At 37.3% G+C, this 26,453-nt stretch overlaps 3 protein-coding genes across 8 annotated transcripts; 2 read left to right on the top strand and 1 right to left on the bottom strand.

The window, feature by feature from the left end:
• Positions 1-358: 358 nt before the first annotated feature.
• Positions 359-13,020, top strand: LOC115589832 (uncharacterized). Of its 2 annotated transcripts, XM_030431007.1 has the most exons (11): positions 359-507; positions 3,282-3,308; positions 3,454-3,792; positions 4,184-4,201; positions 4,795-4,839; positions 5,115-5,138; positions 6,262-6,351; positions 6,794-6,820; positions 7,152-7,226; positions 7,399-7,488; positions 12,915-13,020. In XM_030431007.1, exons 1-10 carry the CDS (start codon positions 456-458, stop codon positions 7,473-7,475), a joined length of 774 nt encoding a protein of 257 aa, XP_030286867.1. In that variant the 5' UTR covers positions 359-455; the 3' UTR covers positions 7,476-7,488; positions 12,915-13,020. The 2 variants fall into 2 exon arrangements, with proteins under 2 accessions (XP_030286867.1, XP_030286866.1); XM_030431006.1 differs by lacking the exon at positions 12,915-13,020 and having other exon boundaries at positions 7,399-8,073.
• Positions 12,997-18,019, top strand: LOC115589860 (myelin-oligodendrocyte glycoprotein-like). The gene is made up of 5 exons (XM_030431047.1): positions 12,997-13,097; positions 14,498-14,839; positions 15,255-15,278; positions 15,588-15,677; positions 16,058-18,019. The coding sequence occupies exons 1-5, from the start codon at positions 13,046-13,048 to the stop codon at positions 16,096-16,098; spliced, it is 549 nt and encodes a 182-aa protein (XP_030286907.1). The 5' UTR covers positions 12,997-13,045; the 3' UTR covers positions 16,099-18,019.
• A 1,944-nt stretch (positions 18,020-19,963) lies between these two features.
• On the bottom strand, positions 19,964-25,555 carry LOC115589855 (myelin-oligodendrocyte glycoprotein-like). Of its 5 annotated transcripts, none has more exons than XR_003985605.1 (7): positions 25,433-25,555; positions 24,777-24,914; positions 23,450-23,794; positions 23,025-23,353; positions 22,491-22,508; positions 22,116-22,200; positions 19,964-21,605 (listed from the first exon to the last, which is right to left on the bottom strand). XR_003985605.1 is itself a non-coding variant. In XM_030431041.1 (5 exons), the coding sequence occupies exons 1-3, from the start codon at positions 24,787-24,789 to the stop codon at positions 23,088-23,090; spliced, it is 624 nt and encodes a 207-aa protein (XP_030286901.1). In that variant the 5' UTR covers positions 24,790-24,996; the 3' UTR covers positions 22,115-22,200; positions 22,491-22,508; positions 23,025-23,087. The 5 variants fall into 5 exon arrangements, 2 of the variants coding, with proteins under 2 accessions (XP_030286901.1, XP_030286900.1); XR_003985604.1 differs by lacking the exon at positions 22,116-22,200 and adding an exon at positions 22,075-22,115; XR_003985603.1 differs by lacking the exon at positions 19,964-21,605 and having other exon boundaries at positions 22,115-22,200.
• Positions 25,556-26,453: the final 898 nt, after the last annotated feature.

Below are 26,453 nucleotides of genomic sequence, written 5' to 3'. Positions count from 1 at the left end.
TATCTCACAGTTGTGACCAGTTATTACTCATTATTTTAACTAGTGATGTCATAATCATGACCATTCATCTGATCCATTTTTTTCTTTTCATCTAAAAAGTTTGATTTTTTATCACTGAGTCACAACGTAAATATTTTCCCATCAAGTTTAGCATTCAACCTTTTGGTTTTCTTTAACTGAAACCCCCTATAAGAGTTCAGATTAGAACTCAGACTCTGGCCACAGCTCAAATTTTGCTCATCAGAGCATAAAACAAATCATGTTATAAAAGTTAAACTGTTGGCAGTTATTCATTTCTTGCGTCACCGAGAAACAGAAAGTAAAGTTTCCAAAGTGTGTTTTTGACAACGCGCCACCGAGAACACGGAGGTATTTCCCGAACAATTGACTTGACATCATCTTCAGCGTGAGATCAGCTGTAGAGACACACACAGATCTGTTGCTGAGAAACGAGGATGAAGTTAGATGTCGTGGTGGTGCTGTCGTGTGTGTCTGTCTGCCTCACAGGTAGGTTCCGTCAGAACCGTGCAGGTAAACCTTATTCAGTCTTTCAGAAAACTGTGTGGTCAGTTCAAAATGTGTCGATCAACCAATCAGTTAAAAAGGTGAGCTTGACAATTTGTTAATTCCTAAATGTGTTGAAACTCTGGTGGATATATACTTTTGCTGCTCAGCTGATTTGATACTGGTTCTTCACGACTCACTGGATTTTCCACTCAAGTGGGAAGAGAGGACAGATAAGGGGAAGTGATCATGTGGGAAAAAAATGTAAACATAATTTTTTTTTTTTTCATGTACAACATTTGCCGAAATTAAAAGCAGGCCCAAATAAATAAGAATGTGTTGAAGACTGCGTTTCACAACGTTTGTACGGTTCCCTCGAACGTCACAAGTTTAAGAATTGAGCCTTTTTTTAAGGAAGTCCGGCGACGACAGACTTTTACAGCAATAATGTCGCGAAGAAACTGACACTTTTCACAAGGAATGACACATCTGAATGTTTTGTATTCAATGCCGAATTTACAAGAAGACACCAATGAGTTCAAATCTGCCGGAGTCGTTTTACAAAGTTGTTCACGTTTCTCCTTGTGATGCAATAACTGTTAAAGTCACTCGATTTATAAGGGAGTCTGGGAAAATGTTTCTTTTAACCTGCGTATCATTAATCAGTATTACTTGTGATATAAATAACGGTTGTTGGCGATGTATTATAGACCCCTAAAGATCTGTGATGAGACTACTTTAATGGGAGATCAGACCCTGCATTAAAAGGACAATTCACTCAAAAATATTTTTTGTTCTGTTTTAAAACACATCTCCAGCTACATTAGTTCCCTTAGCAAAAAGTAGTTTATTTAAGTGTACTAAAAGTATACTTATTTTATATTAAAACTGAGGCAGTATACTTGAAGTTTACTTTTTATATACTACATTTTATATACTTAAGAAAAGTATGGTGAAGTATAATTGGCTTATACTGAAAAGTATAAAGAATAGTCTAAAACTAAGTACATTAATACTTAGACTTATACTTTGATACTAAAGTTTATACTTGTACTTCAGTATACTGTGGACTATGGCGCAAAGACTCTTGGGTATTCTGTTGTTGTTGGTGTAATTATGGTTTGTGAATGTGTTTGTGAATAAGATGATGTGTAAGATGGTTGCTGTTTAATTGACATCCTTGTTCTGTGGTTACATTGTGTCGAATTAACAAAGATGATAACAATGTTGGCACCGTGAGTGAAGGGGTGTTTTCCGGGAGAGACTTCCTGTCTGTTAAGTAGTGAACATGTAAGATAATAGATGGTAAATCTCTTGCTTGTGTGTACTAATACTTATAATATCTTGATGTAAGTACAGAAAAGGGTTGAGTCATTGAGTGATGCTTACATTTAATTTAGCAGAATAAAAATGTTTTTCACTACACACATTTGCTTTGAGGTATCACCCTTGTTGTATACTTTCATGTTACTAAACTAAAATGTGGACTAGAAGTATATACTTAGTACACTAGTAGTATATAGATGAGTGTACTTGATGTATACTTGAAAGTGTACTTCTGTAAACTTAAAATGACCTTATAAAGTATACATAAAGTATACTTTTATAATGTAAAATGTTCCAATTTAGTCCGAAGAAGTATCAAATTAATATACTTTCTAATATGCTACAAGTACATGGTCCATAGTGTACTTGCTATACTTATACTTATACTCAAGCATTCTTGAGTATGAACTTCAAGTATACTACTTTTTGCCAAGGGTTGTTTTGTTGTGAAGCTCAAGAAATGTTTTGTGCACTGTTCTCTTATATATTTTCCCAATATACGTTTTTTCATTATGTTGATACTCACTTTATCAATGAAATTTTGCCCAGCTTCATTTAGTCAAACTGGATTCTTTAGTTTATGTAAAACAAAACACAACACAAAAACCAGGTCAACAAAACCACAACTGAATTGAGGGTTGAAAAAAAAATTAGATTGAAAGGGCACCAGCATGCAGAAAGTTATGAGTCAGTGGTGCAACATTTCTAAACCCTGGTAAATATTAAAGCTGTGGCCGATAACATTATAGAAACCAGCAGAAAACAAGTTAAATTCAGCCAACCAAGACTCCTAACAACAAAGCACTTCCCCATACAACACGATTATAAAACCACATTTCCAAGACTGAAACCTCCAACTGCAAACAAGGGCAATTTTTAATTTCTGTTTTATAAACTTTTCATCCATGACGGTTTTATGTTTGTTAAACGTTACTCAAGCCGAGGAAGGCAATTTAAAATCACAAGTTATCACAATGCAAAGTCTGAGGGCTGCGAGGGAACCTTTGCATAACCAGGAAGCAAATCCAATAGACTGTTAAATGCTACAGTCATCTTAACAAGAGCAAAATAGCCGTCAAGAATGTACATAAGTTTGAAAATGTTGCTTCCACAGCATCTCTTTTTAGTGATCAGCAGCTGTGTGCTTTGTGGCACTTAGGTGGCTGAACGACAGTTGCTGCAACTGCTGCTCACCTGTTCTTTTGGTCATGGACTGTGTGTTTTGTGCTACTGAGTTAGATAGCTGCTTAGTGACATGCTGAAAGGCTGTGAGTTGTGACTTTAGCACATCATTGTCATCATGAACTGTATTCAACTACCTCAAGTCTCACTCACATGTAAAAAACCACCATATATTATCTGATGAACATAAACAGTGAACATGGCAGTAATTAGTACTCAATACTAATAATAATTATTATTATTGTTATAATATTTTTTTTTCCCCACAGGCCAATCGGATCCTAAACAGGATGAAGGCAAGTAAAACATAGTTGTCTTTTCCACACTGTATTATGTTCATGCAGGTATCCACCCAATCGCGTTCTTTTACGTTGTTGTAAAAAGGAAATGCACTATGGTGAGGTAAAATGATGAAAAGATTTATGTTGTGTCTCGTTAAAGAAAACCACCATATAATTTGCCCAAAGAGCCGGGTTGAAGCTACAGTAGGCGAGGATGTCACTTTGGACTGCTACCTCCATCCTCAACGAGATGTGACTACAGAACAATTTGAATGGAAGTTTAACAAGAAAGAACGTGCCCTCGTCTACAGAAGTAAAGGTTTTTCTGCAACCGATCAGGCAAAAAAATTCAAAAACAGAGCGTCTCTTGGGAGCAATGGGAGTCGAACAGAGGGGAAAATTCCACTGATAATCAAAAACATTACGAAGGCTGATGAGGGAACGTACAGCTGTTCGGTTGGAAAAAGGCGAAGATCCTGCGAGATTCGACTCATTATTGGTAAGTAGTGCAGTGTATCTTATACTTGATGTGTTGATGAAACACAGTACAAATACTGTAAATTAATCACACAACTACTGTGAACATCTTTTTAGACCAATCTCATCTTCTGTATATTTATCAGATATCTACTATGTATATATATATATATATATATATATATATATATATATATATACACATACTGCACCTTTGACTGCAGACCAGCTTTTTGTTGGTCTTGTTGGTTTTGTAGATGAAACCCTTAGCCTTGATCAAATATGTGATGATGAAGATGTGTTCAGTGACACAGTGTACTTCTGCCCCGGTTGGCTGGATGTAATTGGTTAACATGAACCAATTAAAGTATTCATGATGCAATTGTTCTTTCTTCCTTTTTTCCCCCTGACAGAGCTGCCAAAGAAATCTGGTAAGTAGTTAAGTTTGTTCAACAGTTTGCATCAGTTTTGTCTTTATCATTGTTACAGGTTTAAATATTCATTTAACGTTTGCATAACCAGGAAGTCAATTCTTACAACCCAGATTACCTATTTGCGTGTTGGATGGTTCAATCACTGCGTCCTTCATTAATCTTTTCATTCTGGACTCCTTGAAGAGCATTATCCTGCTTATACTACAGTCACTTACCAACCCCCCCCCCCCCAAAAAAAAACAAAACAAAAACAAAACAACCATTAATATATTTCCGATTATTTTTATGTGTTTTGCCCTTAAGATAAAAGTTTTTCCCCAAGCACTAACTCCCTGGCAACACATGAGACTAAAAGGACCAATAAAATAAAATCCCATAAGTTTATTATGTAAAGTAAATAGGACAGACCTTAGATATGACTTCACAATTCATCCACTAGGCACTGATTGACAAGATGGGTCACAGGTGATACCATCAGACAGTTTGAGTCCATGCTGCTAAAACATTTTCAGAATGATGATGAAATAAAGTGAAATTCTATACAGTTTATCTCTTCTTTCCTGGGTAACTTTGTCAACTTTTGTCAACAGTTGATAAAGAAGAAGTGGTTCAATTCCCCAGCATGACACCCAAATGTAAGTAAATAATTTCAAAATGTTCTAAAACTGCTCATGTAGAGCACATTTTATAAGATACTGGAGTCAAGCCTGAATGAGAGGAAATTACAATGTTACAACTAAGGTACAGTATTTGTCAGATGTACAGTCTGCAGGCTACCAGCTTTATCTCAGCTACCTTTATTTCAAAACATTTGAATAGAAACCTGGCCATAGTTTTAGCTCTGCCTTCATACTGTGTACTCAGAGAAAACTTGTTTTTTCTGTCATTCTGTCCCCCAATTTCTCTGTAGCGACAGATCCACCAAAGGACAACAGTAAGTGCTTGAGTTTGTTCAGCTGGAAAAATTTTGCCTTTATCAGTGTGGTCTGACATAACAGATGAGGTCATTATTTGTAAGGATGCTCCAAATGAATGGCCACCATCCCGGTGTTGACGGTGTGACGAAAGAGAGCTTCTGCTCAGAGTGGCATGAAGGGCTAAACAGTGAACTGCAGTTTAATGTGACAACACAACAAGTTAGGACTGTATATATTTACTGAAACACATGCTGAGTGCAGTTTGGAGGTGAAAGTACACTACTCAAAATGAGTTAAGGATATTGTCATGTTTCACATAATTGTTTATCTGTGACATATCTGATTTTATATTTTGTGGTATGAGAATATTTTTGGTCATCTCCCCCCCAGACAAAGAAATATTCCACTATCCAACTCTGGAAATATGCTGTTGGGCATGATAAATGCACCCATACTTCAAAATCCCTAACTCATTTTGAGTAGTTTACTCGGAATTTATAGTTATAGGCGATTTACATGTTTTTACCAAACTTACGCAACGGAAACAGCAAATTCCCAGATTCTGTAGATAACTTTGAATATTTTGAATCAATAACAAAAAAGCTTTTTTATTTGCTCTATATTTTAATGGATAATTAACAACTAAGATGGCAATATAGACACATCCTTTCTTTTGGTAATCAGTAATTGACCTAAAAAAATCCTGATCGGCACACACTGAATCATCTGTCAAACTGGCTTTCAGTCTTGTGGATTAACTTTAGAATTTCTCTTATTACTTTCGGGTTTGAGACACATTTCGAGACTAATTGGTGAACATAGTGCCGCATTTAACAGCTAAAGAGACAGACAATTCCCTCAGCGGATGGTGGAGAACAAAAAAATTAAAATCATTTAGATATTGGAATTCATCAGGTGACACAATTATGATCATTTTATTGTGTTGCTCTGATATTTCAGGAATATTCTAAATGGTATTATTGTTCAGGAAGAGATACTAATAATTTTGGCAACACAGACTCATGCCTATCTCTGTGTGCATTGTGATCCCTGAGCAGAAGAAGTGGGTGGAAAAAATTGATGAATAAACGTTGCACAGTGTGAAGAACAAATCTTGACATATTTCCTCTGTACTTTCAGTGCTCACCATAATTCTTGCTGTTGGTATTCCTACTACGCTCATAGCAACTGCCAGTGCCGCCATTTTGTGGCATTATTGTGGAAAGACCAGTAAGTCTTTTTGTTAATTTTGGGGTGGGCTCACATGTTTTAAGTCTGTCTTAAAACAATAGTCAAGTGCTCACTTAGTGTAACACATTTGTCATGTTTGGCACTGATAAAGACAACTTGAAATAACTGTGAACATATCCTCTAACATGAAACCTACAATTTTCCATAATCAAAGCTGCACTAGAATCAGTTACAGTGTCCTAAATGAATGTTTTTTTCACAGTTTTGCGCAAATGTATTGATTTATTAAATATCACTTGTTCTTCTGTAGTCATAACACACAATATGTTTTTTGGAGGGTATTACTTTCACAAACACAGAGCAAAAAAATGATAAGGGTGAGCAAAAAACTTTAGTCATAACATTTGTTATACAGGCACACTGTTCATCAGTTGTTTTTGTGTATTTATAACACAATGGAACACTATTTTATTTTCCACAGACACTACACCAGAGCAAAATGATCCTGGTGAATGAAACAAGTGATGCCTTACTGTATCCTTTGATATAAGCCTATTATGACTCCCGTATCATTTGTCTGGACAGTAACACAGTTTATTCATAATAATAAACAAATTCAGCTTTATACTAAGCAGCTGTTTCAACTTAAAGATGAATTAGATAAGACCAGATCATTTTAAGTCAATAAAGTGTCAGTTTGTTGTAATTAAGGTAAAACCTCATGTAGTTTTGTGTTAAAGCACTAGTCAAGGAATCAAGTTGAGGAACTGTGTTGTGTTTTGGTGTATAACCTGTGTGATATGAAGTGCTTTGCAAGTGTGAGACACTTTGTCTTGTAGCCCCTGAGGAGTGGCCGCTGAACAGGGGAGGAAAGCCAAGCGGCAGTCAGACGTCCCCATCACCAGAGCAGTCAGGTAGGATTGTTCAGCCAGCGTTAATATCATAAAGAGTACGGTCTGGCCTTTGATGATTAAAACACTCCAGATTGAGGTCTTTGATAAAGTAGTTTTACTCATCCCGACTTGACGAGGCTAATAACAGAAATTAGCTATTTTGAATGATTAATAATCTGTTTGTGCCATTTAGGTACACTAGAAAGGAGAAGAGGCAACAGGTCATCGAATGAGAACAAGTCTGGGACAATCGAAGTGAAGAACATGTGAAACACCAGCGAAAGTAAAACTTGAACCCAACTATTGTTTGTTTGACACCAACAAAATGTAGAGAGGTTTTATTCCATCCAAATATTTTCTCATCAGGGGCCTCTACTAAAACAGCACATTTGATGGACTTTATAAGGGCCTGCCACCCATTATCAGCAGTGTTTACTTGTGTTGAATGTTTTCTACACTATGAAAATGCAAAAGCAATCAACAAACAAACAAGCTAGCCAATTCCACAATAAGTTGACTATGTGTTTTAGTAGTGCATCAAACGGCAACAAAAACTGCCATATTAATCTGAAATGTCCACCATATCCATTTCAAAAACACGTTAAGGCCAAAATACAGTATTCCATGATTGAACGGTGAAAAAACGGCAAAAATAACAGAAATCATGGGTGCTTTTTTTTCATGCTATTATTGCAAAAAAGAGATGATAGGTGCTTCTGTGTCCATCCATGCTTCAACAGCCAATGGGTGATCATGTAGACAAGTAAATAAATAACTTTGATTAATTTTTGCTATTGTTACTCTCAAGCATAAGTAACATGTGGACCCATTACCCAGAGGTCAATTTTCTATATATTTTTTAATTATTTTTTAGTGTTTGTAATATTTTCAGCATGATGATGATTAGTTTTTCTTTAATGCTGTGATATTATTAACATTAACATTAACTGGTGGAGACATTATGTGTCTCATTGAGTTATAACATAAATCTTTAAATGTATAATATAAACAACATATTCAAAATGTATTACAGCAAGTTTGCATCTCTTGTTTTCTTTAAACTATGAAACTAAGTCCTCTCCGGAGAAATTAACTCTCAACAATGCATGCTTGGAAGTATGTGATCATTAGAGATGGGCAGTAGTGACGGGAAACGGCAGTTCTTTTTACTTTACTGAATCTCTAGAATCCGTTCATCAAAATGATTCGTTCAAAAGATTCATTCACCAAATCGTTCAGTGCTTTCCAACTCCCTGAACTGACAAGCAGCCAAACGATCCGTCATTCAGTTCATGATTCAGCCCAGAGGTTCACGTTCACTTAATGAGGGACGGTGCGTTCAAGGACTATAGTACACAATCATTCGCGGGAGACGCAGCGCTGCTTTGAGTGGTATACATGCACTGAAATTATTACACAGTGAAAGTGTCCTCTGTGCACAGTAAAATGTGACGGCAGGCTGAGGACGTGAGTTACGTTACCTGCTGAGAATCAAGTTCACGAAAATCACTTAACATGATGCTACACGGATGTTAGCAACACAGTGCTAATTTTAGCCGTACGGTTACTGAATGTGAATCAACTCCTCTGCCCTGAGTGAGTGAGTGACACATCACCACTTTCAGCACAGTACGTGAACGAGAATCACGTCCTCAGCAACAGTTCTCTGTGTGCAGTAGGTTCGCGAATCATGAACGAATCATGTCCTCACAGTTCTCTGTGTGAGCGCAGCAGTTCCACTCCCTGCCGGCATGCTTGCAGCTGAGCTCAACTGAACTGAGAAAGGAACAAATCCGTTCATGAAGTGATTCCATTCACTTCGTTCACTCAAAAGATTTGTTCGTTTGAATGACACGTTCGCGACCGACACAACACTAATGGGCAGATGATACGGAAACCGTGAGACACAGTCACTGTTTCAACACGCTCTGCCAGAGCTTGTATGAAGAATAACAGTCAACTGATGATGTCTGAAGCTTCAAACGTGATAATTTTGAGAGTTTGTCGGCTAAACGATGCTGTTGGCACATCAGTGGATCTGAAAGGGGGAAACTTAGAAATGTCACGATGGTTATTAGAAATACATAGTCATATGTAACATTATTCTTCATATCAGGTAATGATTTAATAAAAATAAGGGTAAGTTAATATATATTTCTCTCTGAACCTGTGTGACTCATATGAAATATCCCATAAATATAAACATTTAAATGAAAAACATGAGCTCACAGTGACAATATTTCATGTCAACAAAAATATTATATATCTAATCTTGTTAGAACATATTGAGGTCCATTTTACTGTAATGTATTGCGCTACAACATCTATATTAATGCAGCATTTCTAAACAAATCCTACTGTTGGGACTCACAGATAAAGTCGTTCACTGTGGATTTCAAAATGGACGCTGAACTGAACTCAGTTTCCCAGAATTCCCCAGTATTCACACCTAGGCACAAATTCAGCTTTGGGCTACTATTGGTCAGGGCGACAGACCATTACTAGCTGTTATGGTAATTTTGGTTGTAGTTTTTATGTTAGTTATTAATCAGAACTATAAACAGTTTAGTTCCTTTTTCTGAGACTGATTTGGTGAACTGGCCAGCTTTTCCCTTCTTCAAGGTGCCTTGAAGTGATCGAATGTAAACTGGATCTTATTATTTATCCTAATTGATAATTATCCGCGATAATCATGAATTATTATTGATAGCCAAATTTAACCAAAAACTCCCTATTAATGTTGCACAACGCACTACATATGGTACCCCATGTGAGGAAGTGTATATTACACTACATAATCAATTAATAAACAACACAAAGGTTTCTTGAACTGTACACGTTCAGCCTCAGTCTTTAATGGCTGCTTTACGCCACCAGATGTCACTTCATCTGCCCATCACTTATGATCATATCTCATCGTCGCTAAAAATATGTTATTATTTTCTATCAAAGACAGACAAAATAGTTGGCAATCTGAGAAGAAAGCAATGTTTATAGGTAAACAATGTAAATGCTGTTTTTCATTATTCTTTAATTACACTGTGCAATCAACGTTTACTTCATAGTGACAGCTCACCTCTAAACCGAGCCACATACTACCTAAGGAATATGTTATACCACCATCAAACTATCAGTAACAGCAAAATGTACTTAATGTAAAAAGTAAAAGTATTCATAGTGCAGTAAATTGATATTGTGTGTTTGTGGATTAATATTCCTGCTGCATTAATGTGTATGTGTCATTTTACTGCTGTAGATGTTTAATGTCACGTTCCTTTACACCCAGCTGAGTAGTTTAACGTACAGCGGTGCATCTTCTTCATCTTATGTCTTCGTCTTCATCAATGTTGTTGAAATGTATAAAAATATAAATGTTTTTCACTGCACAGGAAAAGTTATTATCGTATAAATAACAGGTGAAAATCATTTGTACTGACACAAAGTTCTGCTATATCAAAACCTGCTGTGAAAGGTGATTGTAGTCAGTAACAAAGTACATTCACTCAAGTACTGTACTTCAGTACAGTTTTGAGGTTGTTATACTTTACATGAGTATTTTTATTTTCTGCTACTTTTTACTTCCACTCCGTATTTTGAAGGCAAATGTTGTACTTTATGCTCCACTATATTTATCTGATAACTTTAGTTATTTTGTGGATTACACTCTGCATCTGTGGGACATCAATACGCTTATTTATCAACAATCAAATAAGAAAACACACTGACTCTGTTCATCAGAAAGAAAAAAACGGCAATAATCAGTCAATTAACAATCATCAGTTAAATTACTTTTGATACTTAGTGACATTTAATTGCAGATACTTTTACTACTTTTACTTGAGTCCTATCTATACGTGTCGCTTTTCACTTTACTGTTGGGCCTGTACTGGTTGTTTTCTTTCTCCTGTAGTTTCTGGGCTTTCCTCCTCAAAAGTGTCGGCGTGTAGTTTGATGATAAAAGAATTCTGCGGAGGCAAGCCTGGGTGGAATGATAGAGCAATCTTTATTGAAACAGAATCTGAGCCCTGGATCAGTCTGGATCAGAAGTGGCCGCTTTCTGATATTATCAATTCTGTGGAAAAAGCAATGCCAAAATGCTCCGCCCTCTGCCCTATCAGAACTCTTATCTGCCTTTCGTTCTTAGGAGATCTACCAAGTGCCACCCCCTCTATCTTCCTGTGAGGGCCTTTTTAGAGTCCCTTCTCAAGTACACCCACTTCTTCTGATTGGTCCCTTTGCCAATTTATCCAATAGACTAAAAGAGGAGTTGACCTGTTTCAGGCATCACCCACCATTTGGCATGCAGGTCAAACTTAGTTAAACACTTTATGATCTGTTAACCTCTGACCCCCTCACGGTTGGAAGCCAACCCCTGGACCTTCACTCACACAATGAAAATAAATTAGTCATGATTGAATCTAGACTGAGTACATAAGAATGTATTGCCCTCCAGATACCTCACTCCCTCTGCCAGTTCTGTCTCTGTCTCTCTCCCTTTGTTGCTCTCTACTGCCTTCTCTTCCTTTGTCTGTTTGTTTACCTTCCAGGATGACACACTTATACAGGTGTTATTCTGGATGACAGCATTTAAGGAGGATTAAGTGGAAGTCTCACTCTCTCCGGAGCCACTGCCCAGCTCACATTAGAAGGGGATGTTTTTCCCTTTGTCTGCTTTTTGCCTTTTCCCCCTACTTCTTTTTCAGTGATGGGGTTTTGTTTTGTTAGTTTGTTTGTAGTGTAGTTTGGAGATCACAGTAATCCAGTTTAGAGTCGATAGTTGGGTGCAATGGCACACTGTGTGGCTGGTTCGATGATTTCCCCTTTTGTTTATTTCAGCTGGGATCTCCAACCTTTTTTTGTAAATACTTTGCTTGAGCTTCTTTGATTTCAAAATAAACTTTGGTTCCATTTTTTCGACGTCTGAGCATCCTTTTAAATAGTTACACCCTCTCTGCAAGTATTTTGGTTAACATTACCAAAATACTATTTTAACTAATATCTTTACTTCTACTCAGTCATGACTTTTGGGTACTTTTTGCAACACTGGCTGAAGTGAAAGTTGTGTTTTGCTTTGTTGCTGTCAGCCTGGTTGTTGAGACTCAAACCTTGAACAGGATCCAACATTTTTTATGTAGACAGTACTCCTCACAGCTGCTGTATCTGTGAAGAGAGCTGACACCGTGAAAAAACAAAAGTGTCCAATAACAGAGTGAGGATGATCTGATAACAAAGAGCAGACCTGATGGAGTAACACTGTGTATCCTGACATGTTGGGGAAATCTTTGATTTTATTTCTTTGAAACAGAACAGAATACTCCTAGTGACATGGGTTAGGGTTAGGGAACAGATCAACCAGCAACACTGATGAGGTTATACTATCTGCATTAGTTTGAATCGAAACAGAGAAATGCAAACTGTAAAATCGCATCTGCACAGCAGTGAAGTCTGGACATTTTGATGGCCTGAAGTATGACAACACAGGAACCTATTGTAGATATTGAAACCCCCTATAGTCCAATTATGTATTTAATGAAGCTTTTTTATATATATATCATGATTATTGCCTTTCCAAGTTATTTTGAAGTGTCTATAAATTTGTTCCTTGCACTGATTTATTTAATTTTCATGTTGTTGGGTAGGTTTAAACAGAGACTTTGGATTATTTGCCAAACTCAAACACTAACACAGGGTGTATATTCCTTCCTCTAGGATGTGAGCCTAAATAAACAATGCGAGTCCAGTCATTATTCCACACTGCCATGATGCTGAACTCCTCCACAGTAAGGTAAAGCTGTTCATCCACTTTGAATGGTTCCATGAAGTACCATGAAGTGTAGAGGATGATGGAGTCAATGTTTCTGGCTTTGCTGTTCACCTGTCTGAACCTAACAGGTAGGTTTTTATTACTCACACAGACAGTTGTTCATTCTGAAGGTAAACTGCTACACTTCTGTAGCTGCAGATCCACTCTGAGCATTTATATTGACCTGTAATAATGTGATGAAAATGGCAGAGCTTAAATTTAAAATGATGTTGCTCTAAAGCTAAAAGCAGCCTGTTTTCTTGTCTGTGAGAGAAGAAAATTTAATCAGAAAACTGATTTCTTTTTATCCGTGTATTGTAATCCTCAACACTGGTGTGCAACACAGAAACAGGAATTTTCCGTTCAGTCTGCATCAACTGCAGTCAAGTTTAGGTTCAGTGTATAAACCAATACAACAACTGATCTGCAGTTTCATGATGTCCAATGAAACATGTTATATAGAATATTAAGAAGGTATTGTATCTTTGTAATTCCCATTGTGAAATACAGGAAGCCAGAACATAACAGTAGCTTGTTCAGTCAGTCTCTGTGTACCCAACAATCTTTTCCAATACCAAGTTGTTGCTGTGTTTACAGTCATCACAATGATGATAACTTATGGTGATAATTACTTATAATTTATGGCTCCATATTAAAGTACATATGTATGAATTGCTGTATAATGCTCAATTAAGGGCCTGAGTGTTGAATACATTGAGCAGATTTGCCTTTTGGATTCACAATTATTTTGAGACATCATACATTTTCTGATGTGAATTATGCTGATCATGTGTTGGAATATACTTTGTTGAGACTTCTGTTTTGTTGGTGTTATTATGATAGTTATGATGATCGGATGTCTGATAGTGTGACGTGATCTGTAGGAGTGGTATGCCCTTTCATTTATGACAGGTGAACAGGTGCTCACCGGAGCACCGGGCAAACAATTTTCAGCCGCACAACAGAAAAACCTTCGTCTGAGGCCAAATTCATTTATGATCATTCTGTTATTGTCCTTCAATTAAGGCCAAATGTGGCACTGAGAACAACAACGTTAATCTACATGGACAGTAAGCTGCTGTTTGTTTGATGAGTGTGTGTCAGAGTCTTGACATGGAGAATTTAAAGTAAACTACCTCAAAACTGACACATCCAACCTGCACCACCCTCTCATCAGACGCCTCCGTCACACCTGCTCTGAATCATCGTCTTCTGCTCAGCCGGAGGAGATAACAGCTGACAAAATGCTGCGTACCTTTTGTGTTTTAGATTACCTGCCCCAGGCTCTTCCCAGCCTGTTGTCACACCTATTTCTGCACACGAGTGCTGGCGACTGTTTCCTGCTTTTTAAATGAATACCTGTGCTGCTGTTCGACCCACCTATGTCCAATGAGTGTGTGTGATCAGGAAACTTTTTCAGAATGACAAACTGAATTCATTGTCTTTGATAACATGTATAATAAAGTGCTCCTGTCTGTTTGTTCTTCAGTTTTATGTGTGGCTCACACACTGCTGATTGGTTCACATCAACCAATCGTAGCCCTGGTTGGTGATGACGTCCTTCTTCCATGTCACCTGGAGCCTCCACTGGATGTAACAACACTATCAGTGGAGTGGAGACGTGGTCCAGCCCTGGTCCACGTCTATAGAAGTAGGGGGGATGATCCAGCTTCTCAGGACCAGAACTTCAAAGGTAGAACTTCTCTCTTCCAAGATGAGATGACCAGAGGAAACATTTCTCTAAAACTGACAGACGTCACTGAGCAGGATGCAGGAAATTACACCTGCTCTGTTCCCAAACTGCAAAGAAGCTATGTTACACTCGTTGTTGGTGAGTACAGATAAACTGAAGCATATTGAAATGAAATGAGAGAAAATATTACATTACATTTTCAATGTTTCTGTTGTTAAAACTCTGCATATGTTTGGGTTCAGTCAGGGTTCAGAAAACAAAAACACCTGTTTTGGTTGCTACAAACAAGCTGCAGATGGCCTGACTTACCATAAACTTACAGAAGATGATTAGGCCTTATGTAAAAAAAAAAAAAAAAAAAAATAGGAATTGAGACACTTCTAACAAAAAGTTGGAATTCTGAGATTAAAGTCTCTCTGTTTCTTTCTGGCACTAAATCCTGCACAATGGACCTTTAAGATAATTTTTTTTTGTTTCCTCAACAGAAACTCTTCTTGTTGGCTCTGATGTTATCTCACACATTTTAACATTTCATTTCATTTTTCATCCACAGAGCCACAACCAGGCCGTGAACGTGGTAAGTAGATACAGTGATGTGTTTCCTGTACACAGATATCATCAGTGTGTCATTAAACAGGTGAATTCTTCAGCAGTCAGGTGTAAAAGCAACATCTGCTGGACGGCTGTTGACCCTGTTCACGAATCAGTTCACTATTAAACTGGCACTATTAAATGCCAGTCAAATCAAAATACTGTTATCACGTGAAAACAGTCTGCCTCTTAAAGTAAGTTCCTGAACAGATGATCCATATTTGAAAATGGATGAATGTTATCTTTGAAGCCCAAAGTGAAGAACAAATCCTGACTTGTTTCTCTGTTCTTTCAGGTTTTTACGCCACTTTTATAATTATCATTGCTGCCATTGCTGTGATTGTACTTGTTGTTATTGGCGCATGTCTGAAGAACAAAAAGATCGGTAAGTCACAAATTTCTCCTCTTTTTATTTCCCGTCTGTCTTAAAACACTGCTGCATCTGATAACATTTAAACATTATATATATTATTATATAGAGATACATATATATATATTTCTTATTTGGACACCACTGTCATGAAAACAAATCCCAGCTTTCTTTAACAATTTATCAGATGTAACGTTACATTAAGTACAGTGTACAGTGCTCAGACTGTCGAGGTTATATAAAACTCTAACACTCTCTGAAACAGAGTCAATAACTTCAGGCAGCAACATGCTAACAGCTAACACTCTGTCTAAATGGATAAATGTTTTGATCAAAAACTGGCTCTATCAGGCATTACTGTGAGAAATAACAGCACTTTGGTTGTTTTTACACAGTAGAAAGACATTTTTTTTCGGAAGACCAGGCAGTCCTCTAAAAATGTCTTGTGAGTGATGATGAAGAGAAACAGTTCCTGAGGGTCAAGTCAAAGCTTCATGAGAAAGAGGAGAAGATCCTGCTACAACAGAACATCAACATGTTTCCATAGCAGCCCTGCCATTTACACTGTCAGTGGTCTCACTATGGCACTATGACCAGTCCACTGCAGCCTCAACTAACAGCAGTCCAACATCTGGAAAATTCCTCTAGAGCAAGGATCCAAACGATGGCAGGCTTAGGCGTCGACATTTCACACCCTGCACACTGGACCTGGAGTTCAGTTCAGTTGTTGAGTAAATATTCTAAGTTCCTTTATGTCTTTCTACTCTGCACTCTTTACTGGCTATATAGACAATTTGACGAGCAGTGACAATAAGAAGTACTTAAAAAGCTCATTATTTCTGGGTGGCATTCTCTGAATTTATGCTTTAATTTCCTAGATCAACATGAATGTCTTTACTGTTCAGTTTCTATATTTTTTGTTTTTATTTTGTGCCACTTAAGAAAATGGTGTTTTTGCTCCATTTCATATAAATATTATCTTAGAAAACAACACCGAAATGTATTAAAGTTTCCAAGTTAATGTTGGAAAAACAAAGGAACTTATTTAAACCAGCAAACCCAGTCTCATCAGTGATACTGAGTGATCAAACTGTTTGATTATGTGAGAACTCACACAGATGACAAACTGAGTTTTTTTTGGTTTTATATGTAAGAGAGTCAGTCAGAGACTGTTTTAATCAGGAAACTGGAGAGGTTTAGAGTCAGTGTTGACCTCTTTATAATATGTTCAACAAAACCACACAAGTTTCCGATCACACTTCAAAACACGAGCTGATTGAATGAAACTAAACCTGTTAAAGTGAACAGTCCTGCTTGCTTACCTGTTTGCAGTATTCTAACATTTTTCTTCTTTTTCACAGATTTTTGTGTCATTTTGAAATAGTTTCATTTAAAATCTTACCGACTGTATTTTAAATAGTGAGAACTGTTGTTCTGTTTGTGATTTTGAAACTGACAGAATGTCCTGTGTTTGTTTACACTCCTGAGAAATAATCTCACCACCACCGACCCACACAGTGTTGTTATGTTTGTGAGGTATATGGTGTTAAATTTACTGTTATTGTGTCATAATTATGTTGTTATCCAGTGAACGATCTCATAAATTCTCAGCATTTCTAAACAAATATATCTGCTCCATAATTAACACAAAGGTTTCTTGGACTGTACACGTTCAGTCTCAGTGTTTAATGGCTGCTTTATCTTTTAAAGCCAGCAGATGTCGTTGCATCTGCCCATCACTTAAAATCATGTCTCTTTAGAAATGTATTATTTTTGATCAAAGACAGACAAAAAAATTGGTAACCTAAGAAAGAAAGTGAGGTTTATAGGTAACAAATGTAAATGCAATTTTTCTTTATTCTGTCATGAGACTGTACAATCAAAGTTTACTTCATGATGATTCAACAAGGTTAGACTAAAGCACTTCTCTGTGCATCAAACACAGAGTAAACAATAAAGCTGGATGTATGTTCTCTGATTGTAAACTTAAGGGCATCATCAGGAATGTTGTTTTGTTTCTCATGTGGTCACTGTCTTTTATCATTGTTTATCATGTTTTATATGTTGTGTTTTCTTTTTGTATGACTGCAGCAATTGATTGTAATCTCAGTGTGACTTTCTGGTGAAAAATGTATAAAAATGAATATTTTTCACTGGACAGGAAAAGTTATCATAAAAGTAAAAGATTTGTTCTGACACAAAGTTGTGTCACATTAAAACCTGCTGTGAAAGGTGATTGTATCCAGTAACTAAGTACATTTTACCCACTACTGTACTTCACACAGGTATTTTTATTTTCTGCTACTTTTTACTTGTTTGTTTCTTTGATTTCAAAATAAAACTTTGGTTCCACTATTGTTCCATCTGATGACTGAGCATCCTTTTAAATACATCACACCCTCTCTGCTAGCATTTCTGTAAGAGGGTCCTTAACATTACAAAAATATTATTTCAATTTGATATATTTACTTCTACTCAGTCATGACTTTTGGATACTTTTAACACTGGCTGAAGTGAAAGTTGTGTTTTGTTTTGTTGCTTTCAGTTCGGTTGTTGAGATTCATTTCTATCAGATGTTTCTCCTCAAAGCTGCTGTATCTGTGAAGAGAGCTGACAGTTTAAACACAGAACAGAAAACTGAAAAAACAGAGGTGTCCAATAACAGACTGAGGAGGATCTGATAACAAAGAGTTGACCTGATGCAGCTACACAGTGTGTCCTGACATGTTGGTGAAATCTTTGATTTTATTTCTTTGAAACAGAACCATCTTATTATAATACTATTTTGAGGTACTGTGAGGGAAAATACTGACCGATGAAGAATCTGCATGTTTCACTGATAAGAGTGTTTACTCTGTCATGTCATGGGACATTTCAATACAGGTATGTAAACATGGAAACAATGTTCTTGTGCAGAGAGGGTATGTCAGAGTCAGTGGGATCTGAGCTCCAATAACAACAACCATTAACTACAACCAATAACTATTCCTTATTCAAGGTAGAGAGTATTCCTGTTACATTAGTGTAAAATCAGGTTAAAAGAGTTAAAAGTTTTCTTGACGAGCTACGTACCATACTCTCACATTTCCTGTGTTTGTCATGGACATGGCCCAAGTAATTAAGTGAATTCACGAATATCCCTTTAAGAGTTGTCACATTGTGGCGAGGTGAGATTGTAGGTGGGAGGCCACCAAAATCTGACTTACTGATAACGTCACCTGCAGAATTTCACCCCAGGAAATATCTTATGGAAATCTGACAAGACCTCAATTACATACTGGACAGCACAAGTTCGTTTAACTGAGATAAGACAGAGACGTGGTTCCAAAGTAAAGAGCATTTATTAATTGAAGTGAAATAATAAATAAATGAAAATATCTGTGGAAAAGGGGGTTAATAACTCAAGGAAAATTAATCCAGTTATGAAAATATAACAACTTCATTTAAGTATTCTTTTGTAAACACAGTAAAATTGTATCCCTTTGAAACACATTCCAAAAACAACAAAAGAGAGTGGACAGAAGCCAGCTAAAGGGAGGCAGCCTACTGTAGGATGTGTTCCAGGAGTGCAACAACTTACCCACCACACGTGCTCACAGCAATCGCCAATCATTCCAATCACTGCAAACTGTGTCCCGGTGAACTTTAACACTACCAACAGTGAGGGAACCACTCCAACACCTGGGTGTGTTCAAGAGCCAGCAGCCTAATTAACATGAGGAAACACTGGTTTCCCCATCACAACATCATGAGGTGAAACTTACAAAAACTTTGTGGAATGGCTATGGCAAAGTTTAAATACCTGATGCCTTTTTGGAAATTGTAAAATGTGTCTGTTTGTCGTGCCATTGCTGTAAAAGCCTGTTTTTTGTGTGTTTTTGTGCGTCCTGTCACAAGTGTTTCTTATCTTCCAGCAGCTGTTTGAACTGATTTCACCATTCACAACAAATTTAACAAAGAACTTAACATTTTGACATGACACATTTTACATATAATAATTGTGACAGATTATTTTCAGTGCTGTGTTGCCACTTTAACTTTAAAAGATCTGAATACTTCCTGCTCCACTGCAGTTTCCTCTGTGAATCAGCAGAAAGTTTCTCATAGTGCACAGCGCCATCATGAGGACAGACAGAACACATCAAAAGCTGTCACAACAGACAGAACAGTTCACAGACCAAGTGAAACTCCTACAAGCCTCGGATCATTGTAGTGACTGAGAAACATTGTTGAAACACATTGGAACTATGAATCTATTTTTATTTTTTGTCAGTTTTACAGCAGAGGAAATATTACACTGCTTCAGATGAGGGATGGATAAATACTTTATGAACTTTGTTCTGCATTCACAGCTGCTGCGTTTAAAGAAACGTCACAACTTGGACAAACCATTCAACACAAGTGTTCATACAAGTCAACATAACTTTACAATCAGAGGACAACATTAATGTGTGTTTACTCTGGTATTAAAGTTCTGTGTTTTAGTGCTCCTCTCTATCCTTGTTGAATTGTAGCACCGTGGATCATCAGTTTGATGACGGTATAACATATTCCTTATGTAGCACGCAGCTGGTTCAGAGGGAAGATGTCGTCATGAGGTAAACGTTGATTGCACAGTCTCATGATAGAATAAAGAAAAATGGTATTTACATTTGTAACCTATTGACTTCACTTTCTCAGAATTCTGACTTTTGTCAGTCTTTAATTAAAAAAACTAAAAACTAATACATTTCTAAAGATACATGATACATCAGAAGTTGAAACAAACACAGGACATTGTCAAACTCACAAACAGAACAACAGTTCTCACTATTTAAAATAAGAACAATTTTAACTGAAAATATTACAGAATGACATGACGTCAGTAAAAAGGAGTAATGTGAGAACCAAGCAGGACTGTTCACTTTCACAGGTTTAGCTTCATTCAATCAGCTCGTATTTTACAGTGTGATTGGAAACTTGTGTGGTTTTGTTGAACATATTCTAAAGAGGTCAACACTGACTCTAACTCTCTTCAGTTTCCTGATTAAAACAGTCTCTGACCGACTCTCTTACATATAAAACCAAAAAAACTCAGTTTGTCATCTGTGTGAGTTCTCACATAATTAAACAGTTTGGTCACTCAGTATCACAGATGAGACTGAGTCTGCTGGTTTAGAATAAGTTGCTTTGTTTTTACAGTAACTTGAAAACTGTAATACATTTCGGTGTTGTTTTTTCAGGTAATATTTATATGAAATGGAGCAAAAACACCATTTTCTTAAGTGACACAAAATAACAATAAATAAATGCAGAAATTAAATAGTAAAGACATTCATGTTGGTGTAGGAAATTAAAGTGTAAATTCAGAGGATGCCACCTACAAATAATGAGCCTAAGTACTTCTTATTGTCGCCTCCCATCAATCAAAGTGTCTATGAAGCCAGTAAAGAGTGCAGAGCTGAAAAGACCGAAAGTAACTTAGAATATTTACTCAACTACTGAAAATTAATGGTCCAGTGTGCAGGGTGTGGAATGGAGTATAATATTTAGAATGATCTTTTCATCAAGTGTTGTTTGATCTTCATTGAAAAAATGCCAGAGCTGCAAAGTGGTTGTCAGTCGGCTCTGATAAATGACGACACTTCAGCCTGCCACTGTTTGGATCCTTGTTCTGGAGGAAGTTGTCAGATGTTGGACTGCTGTTGGTTGGAGTAGACTGGTCATGGCAACAGAGACCTGTAGAGAGCCTGATATCCAAAATGGCAGGGCTGCTGTGGATACGCCTCATGCTGATGTTCTGTTGTTGGAGGATCTTCTTCTCTTTCTCATGAAGCTCTGTCTTGACCTCAGCCATCTCTGTGGTCAGCTTGTTAGTGGTGCTGTTGTCAGTCCAGGGAGGCTTCACGAACTGTTTCGCTTCATCATCACCGACTGCACTGTGATCAGACGTTTGTTTTTCTCCTGTGTTAAAACAAAAAAAGTCATTAAAAGTTATTTCTCACATGTCTAATGTCTGATGAAGCCGGTTTTTGATCAAAAGTCCATTTTGACAGAGCGTTAGTTGTTAGCATGTTGCTGCCTGAAGTTATTGTTTCTGTTTCAGGCTGTGTTAGCTCAGAGTTTTAGAGATTGTACAACCTCGACAGTCTGAGCATGCACGTTTACTCCAAGACATAACACTGTACTAAACATTACTTTTCATCTGACGAACACTTATAGAAAGCTGGGATTTGTTTTTATGACAGTGATGTTCAAATAAAAATAATAAATATTTATCACTATATAATGTTGTTTTAAATGTTATCAGTTGCAGCAGTGTTTTAAGACAAACAGGGGAAATAAAGAGAGGAAAAATGTGTGACTTAATGATCTTTCTGTTCTTCAGAAATTCGCCTTTAAAAATGACGAGGGAAATAACAAGGGCACTCACAGTAATGACAGCAATCACAACTATAAAAGTGGAGTAAAAACCTGAAAGAACAGAGAAACAAGTCAGGATTTGGTCTTCAATTTCGGCTTCAAAGGTAACATCCATCCATCTTCGAATATGAATCATCTGTTCAGGAATAAAGCATAAATTTAGAGTCGGTCCCGATGAACCTGTCAAAGCCCTGAAATGCTCCTCTGACATTAGGAGGCAGATTGTTCTCTAAAAAACCTGATCACCACAAGTCTCCAAGTAAAAAGAGTATTTTAATTTGACTGGAGGCTAGAAAAATAATGAACTAATAATAATAATTCCTGAACAGAGTCAACAGCTGTCCAGCAGATGGTGCTTTAACACCTGACTACTGAACGATTCACCTGTTGAATGACACACTGATGATATCTGTAGTAAACACTTACCACGGGCTGGTGGTGGCTCTGTGGATGGAAATGAAAAAAGGTGTTAAAATGTGTGAAAACATCATGGCCAGGAAGAGTTTGTGTTGAGGAAAGACTTTAAACTCAGAATTCCAACTTCTTGTTAGAAATGTCTACTTCTTGTTAGAAATGTCTAATTTCTTTTTCTTTTTTTTTTTTACATAAGACCTAATCCACTTCTGTAACTTTATGGTAAATCAGGCCATCTACAGCTTGTTTGTGTCGACCGAAACAGGTATTTAAAGCCAAAACAAGATGTTTTCTGAACCCTAACTGAACCCGAACATATGCAAGAGAAACACTGAAAATGTAACCTGAACTAATGACATTGATAAAAACACAATGTTTGAACATATGTGTGGTTTTATAGAAAACACTTTGACGATATTTATTCTGGTGCTGGAGTTGTGAGACAAGGTGTGTTCAGTTGCCACTCAATCTTACACACTTTATATTTTCACATTTTTATATTTTCTCTTATTTCATTTCAAATTGCTTCAGTTTATCTGTACTCACCAACAACGAGTGTAACGAAGCTTCTGTGCAGTTTGGGAACAGAGCAGGTGTATTTCCTGCATCCTACTCATTGACGTCGGTCAGTTTTAGAGAAATGTTTCCTCTGGTCATCTCATCTTGGAAGAGAGAAGTTCTACCTTTGAAGTTCTGGTCCTGAGAAACTGGATCATTCCTCCTGTTTCTATAGACGTGGACCAGGGCTGGACCACGTCTCCACTCCACTGATAGTGTTGTTACATCCAGTGGAGGCTCCAGGTGACATGGAAGGATGATGTCATCACTGACCAGTACTTTAACTGGTTGGTCTGAGCCAATCACATCAGACTGTCCTGGGGAAACAAAGATCACAGTTAGACTTCCTGATGAAGCATCAGTAAACAGTTTGTGTTCCCACAGAATGATCCCATTCTATCTTTTTGACGTACCAACAATAAGTTCCACATCAGCATCCTTCTTCATTGCAGGGAGAGAACATTTGTAGGTTCCAGCATCAGACAGTTTCACAGTAAATGTTTTCATGGAGACGTTTCCACACGGCGGTTCATCCAGAAACAGTCTTGTGCGTAAATAATACGATGGATCTTGTTTCTGCCGTCCATCTTGGTGATAATGGACATACTTTGGCTCCAAACCTGCTTTGGACCACACCACTGTTTCATAAGTGGCACTGACTGCAGGTTCAAGGTGACATGGAAGAAGAACATCATCACCAACCAGAGCTACGATTGGTTGATGTGAACCAATCAGCTGTGTTTGAGCTGCAAGTAAAACTGAAGAACAAACAGGAGACAGAAGCACTTTATTATACACAGTGGCGTGCACAGACATTTTGGGGGGCAGGTGCTCAGTGAAAAATAAGGGCACTTCATGCGGCATGTAGAACTGACGGCTGCCTTATTATAGCAGTGTGAGATTTAAAAAATAAGCCTACTGCTTCCCTGCTGTAGCTGCCGAGAATAGAATAATAATAGTTTTAGTAATAACCTATTTTTTAAGGTTGAATATAGCCTATTAAGGTAAATACAAGATTACTGCAAGTCTTGTAACATAGAAATAACTTGTTGGTACAAAATAATATAATTAGCTAAAATAGCTTAATGCCTAATTTAGTACAGTCAAACCACTTTGTGTAGTTAAAATAAAATGTAGACAGCTTTTGAGATATTTCAGTAAAATTAGAGGAACAGTTCAACTTTAAAATCTGAGCTTTAAAATGCCCTAAACAGTGAACATGACTCTTGACTCTGACTGTAGTGGCAGATTCCTCTTCCAGTGTTTTAAAAGCCACCTGAATGATACGAGCTTGACTGGTGATCTGACGCGTGTCCACTTTCATTCATTAAATAACTCCATTACTCACAGGTCTGCAGTTGATGTCCCATTTATTTTGGCAGATGAGGATTCCATAATTTAACATCAACACAAGAAAAACTTATCCCGTGGTTCACGTTCTTCGTTTCACGGTCAAAAAAACTTAATGCGTCCGGCTCGTCTCAACCTGAACAAAGCCAAAGGCTGCGCTGCACACCTGCGCTCGCTTACCTGTATAACTAAGACTCCACCCATCGCCTAACATCTTCCGGACAGGTATAGATAAATCTATGAATTAACATAAACGACCCACTTACTTATATTAAAATTAATACATTTAAACAAGATTTATCTTTATGATTAATCATTTAAACTAAAGCCTTAATTTGCTGACTTAAATATAAACTCTTCAAATAAGTTTGAAATGGCTTCTACACTGACCTTTCATCTTCATCTTCCTCTTCCTCCTTGCTGCTGGTGGATGCTTTTATCCAGGAGAGCAGAGAGCTGCTCCCCTGGGCTGCCTGCTGTAGCTCCCTTTCTCTTTCCTTTCTTATCCTCTCCTTTCTAGGCATTATGCTGCAATTGGTAAATAAAAAGAGACCAACAATATGAATAAGACTGTTTGGTTATATTTCAACAAGGCACAGGACTACTTTTTCTGCAGGCAATTGGGAATTGCCTGTTTGTCATTTAGCAGATACATTACTGTAAGTGTTAATTATGCAGCCTAATGTGAACCTACACAATAATTTACTAAATATTCATCTTAAGTAAGTATACTGATAGATTCACATGCTGTAGGATACCAATGACAAACTCTACCGGTGGTCATCATCACGTCATATCTATTATTTATTTTGGGTAGCGTCTAGCTTGTTAAGCAGGTGAGCAGTCGGCTAATTTATGCCCAGCTGTGTGGCACTGAGACAGGCTACTTCACAACAGAGACAAATAAATGCAAGTTATAGCTTGGCAACTGAGGCTTAGGGGGCAAACAACACACTCAACTCCATTCATTTCTCTGTTACCTGGCTGGTGGGCAGGGGACGAGGTGTGTTTGGGCTGCAGATACAACGTGACAGAAATAAACGTACCTCGCTGGCTGCACACACAGAGAGGGAATGAGTCCACTTCAGAAATCTTTTGAGCAGTAAATATCTCTGCAAACTTAAGGTTCAAACTTATTTTCGGAGGCTTGCACACTTCTCCTGCTTCATAACTTTTTTGTTCACTCTTTTCTTCCTGAGTGACGTGTCGCGATCAAATTCGCCCCACTTGCAACTCAGGTTGAAAATAAGTTTCTACTCATTCTTAGGCAAATAAAAATAATTATCCATGAAAATAAACAGTACAAAAATAAAATATATAACAAATCATTATTATCATTATTTGTGGCAGTTAAACTGTATGTTTTTTATATGCCTCATTAAAACCCCCATTAGATTATTTCAATTCTTTTTAAGAAATCAAGGTTGAGAACAGCTGCTTTACTGCATGCTCTATGAACAACAAAAAAACCCTAACGAAACAGACCTTTATTCAATAAGTTATTTATTAAACATTCAAAAGCAATTACGCTTTTGTACTTTTTTTTTTAGCACACATCTTTTCATCTTTCATCAGGTTTCCTGCCTAGCTTAGGTGGAGAATTATCTATTTGCCCTAAAACTCCAGGGGAAACAAACATGGCAATTGTCCTTCAGAAATAGGACCACAGTTCGACATGAACAAACATCTTCATGAATTATCTGGCTACCTTTGCCCTGAAAATCCAGGGGACACAAACATTGCAAATAGGACCCCAGTTCAATATGAACTGAACATAAGAGCACAGTAGCTTTAAAGCAGGCATGTCCAAACTATTCCACAAAGGGCCGGTGTGGCTGCAGGTTTTCTCTTCAACCAAGCAGCAGCACACCAGACCTGAACCATTTAATCAACTGATCTCAGTCTTCAGAAACTTGATTGTTCAAGCTGTGTGCTCTTGACTGGTTGGAACAAAAATCTGCAGCCACACCGTTCACACTAGTTCGGTTTTCCAATAATACAGCCCTGATACTACCTACAGAGGCGGATCAGGGCCGGAGTGAAATTTCACCCCTTGCCGCCTCCGAT

Source organism: Sparus aurata, chromosome 10 (genome assembly GCF_900880675.1).
Source record: "Sparus aurata chromosome 10, fSpaAur1.1, whole genome shotgun sequence".
Lineage (NCBI taxonomy): Eukaryota > Metazoa > Chordata > Actinopteri > Spariformes > Sparidae > Sparus > Sparus aurata.
This window is presented reverse-complemented; position numbering and strand designations above follow the sequence as displayed.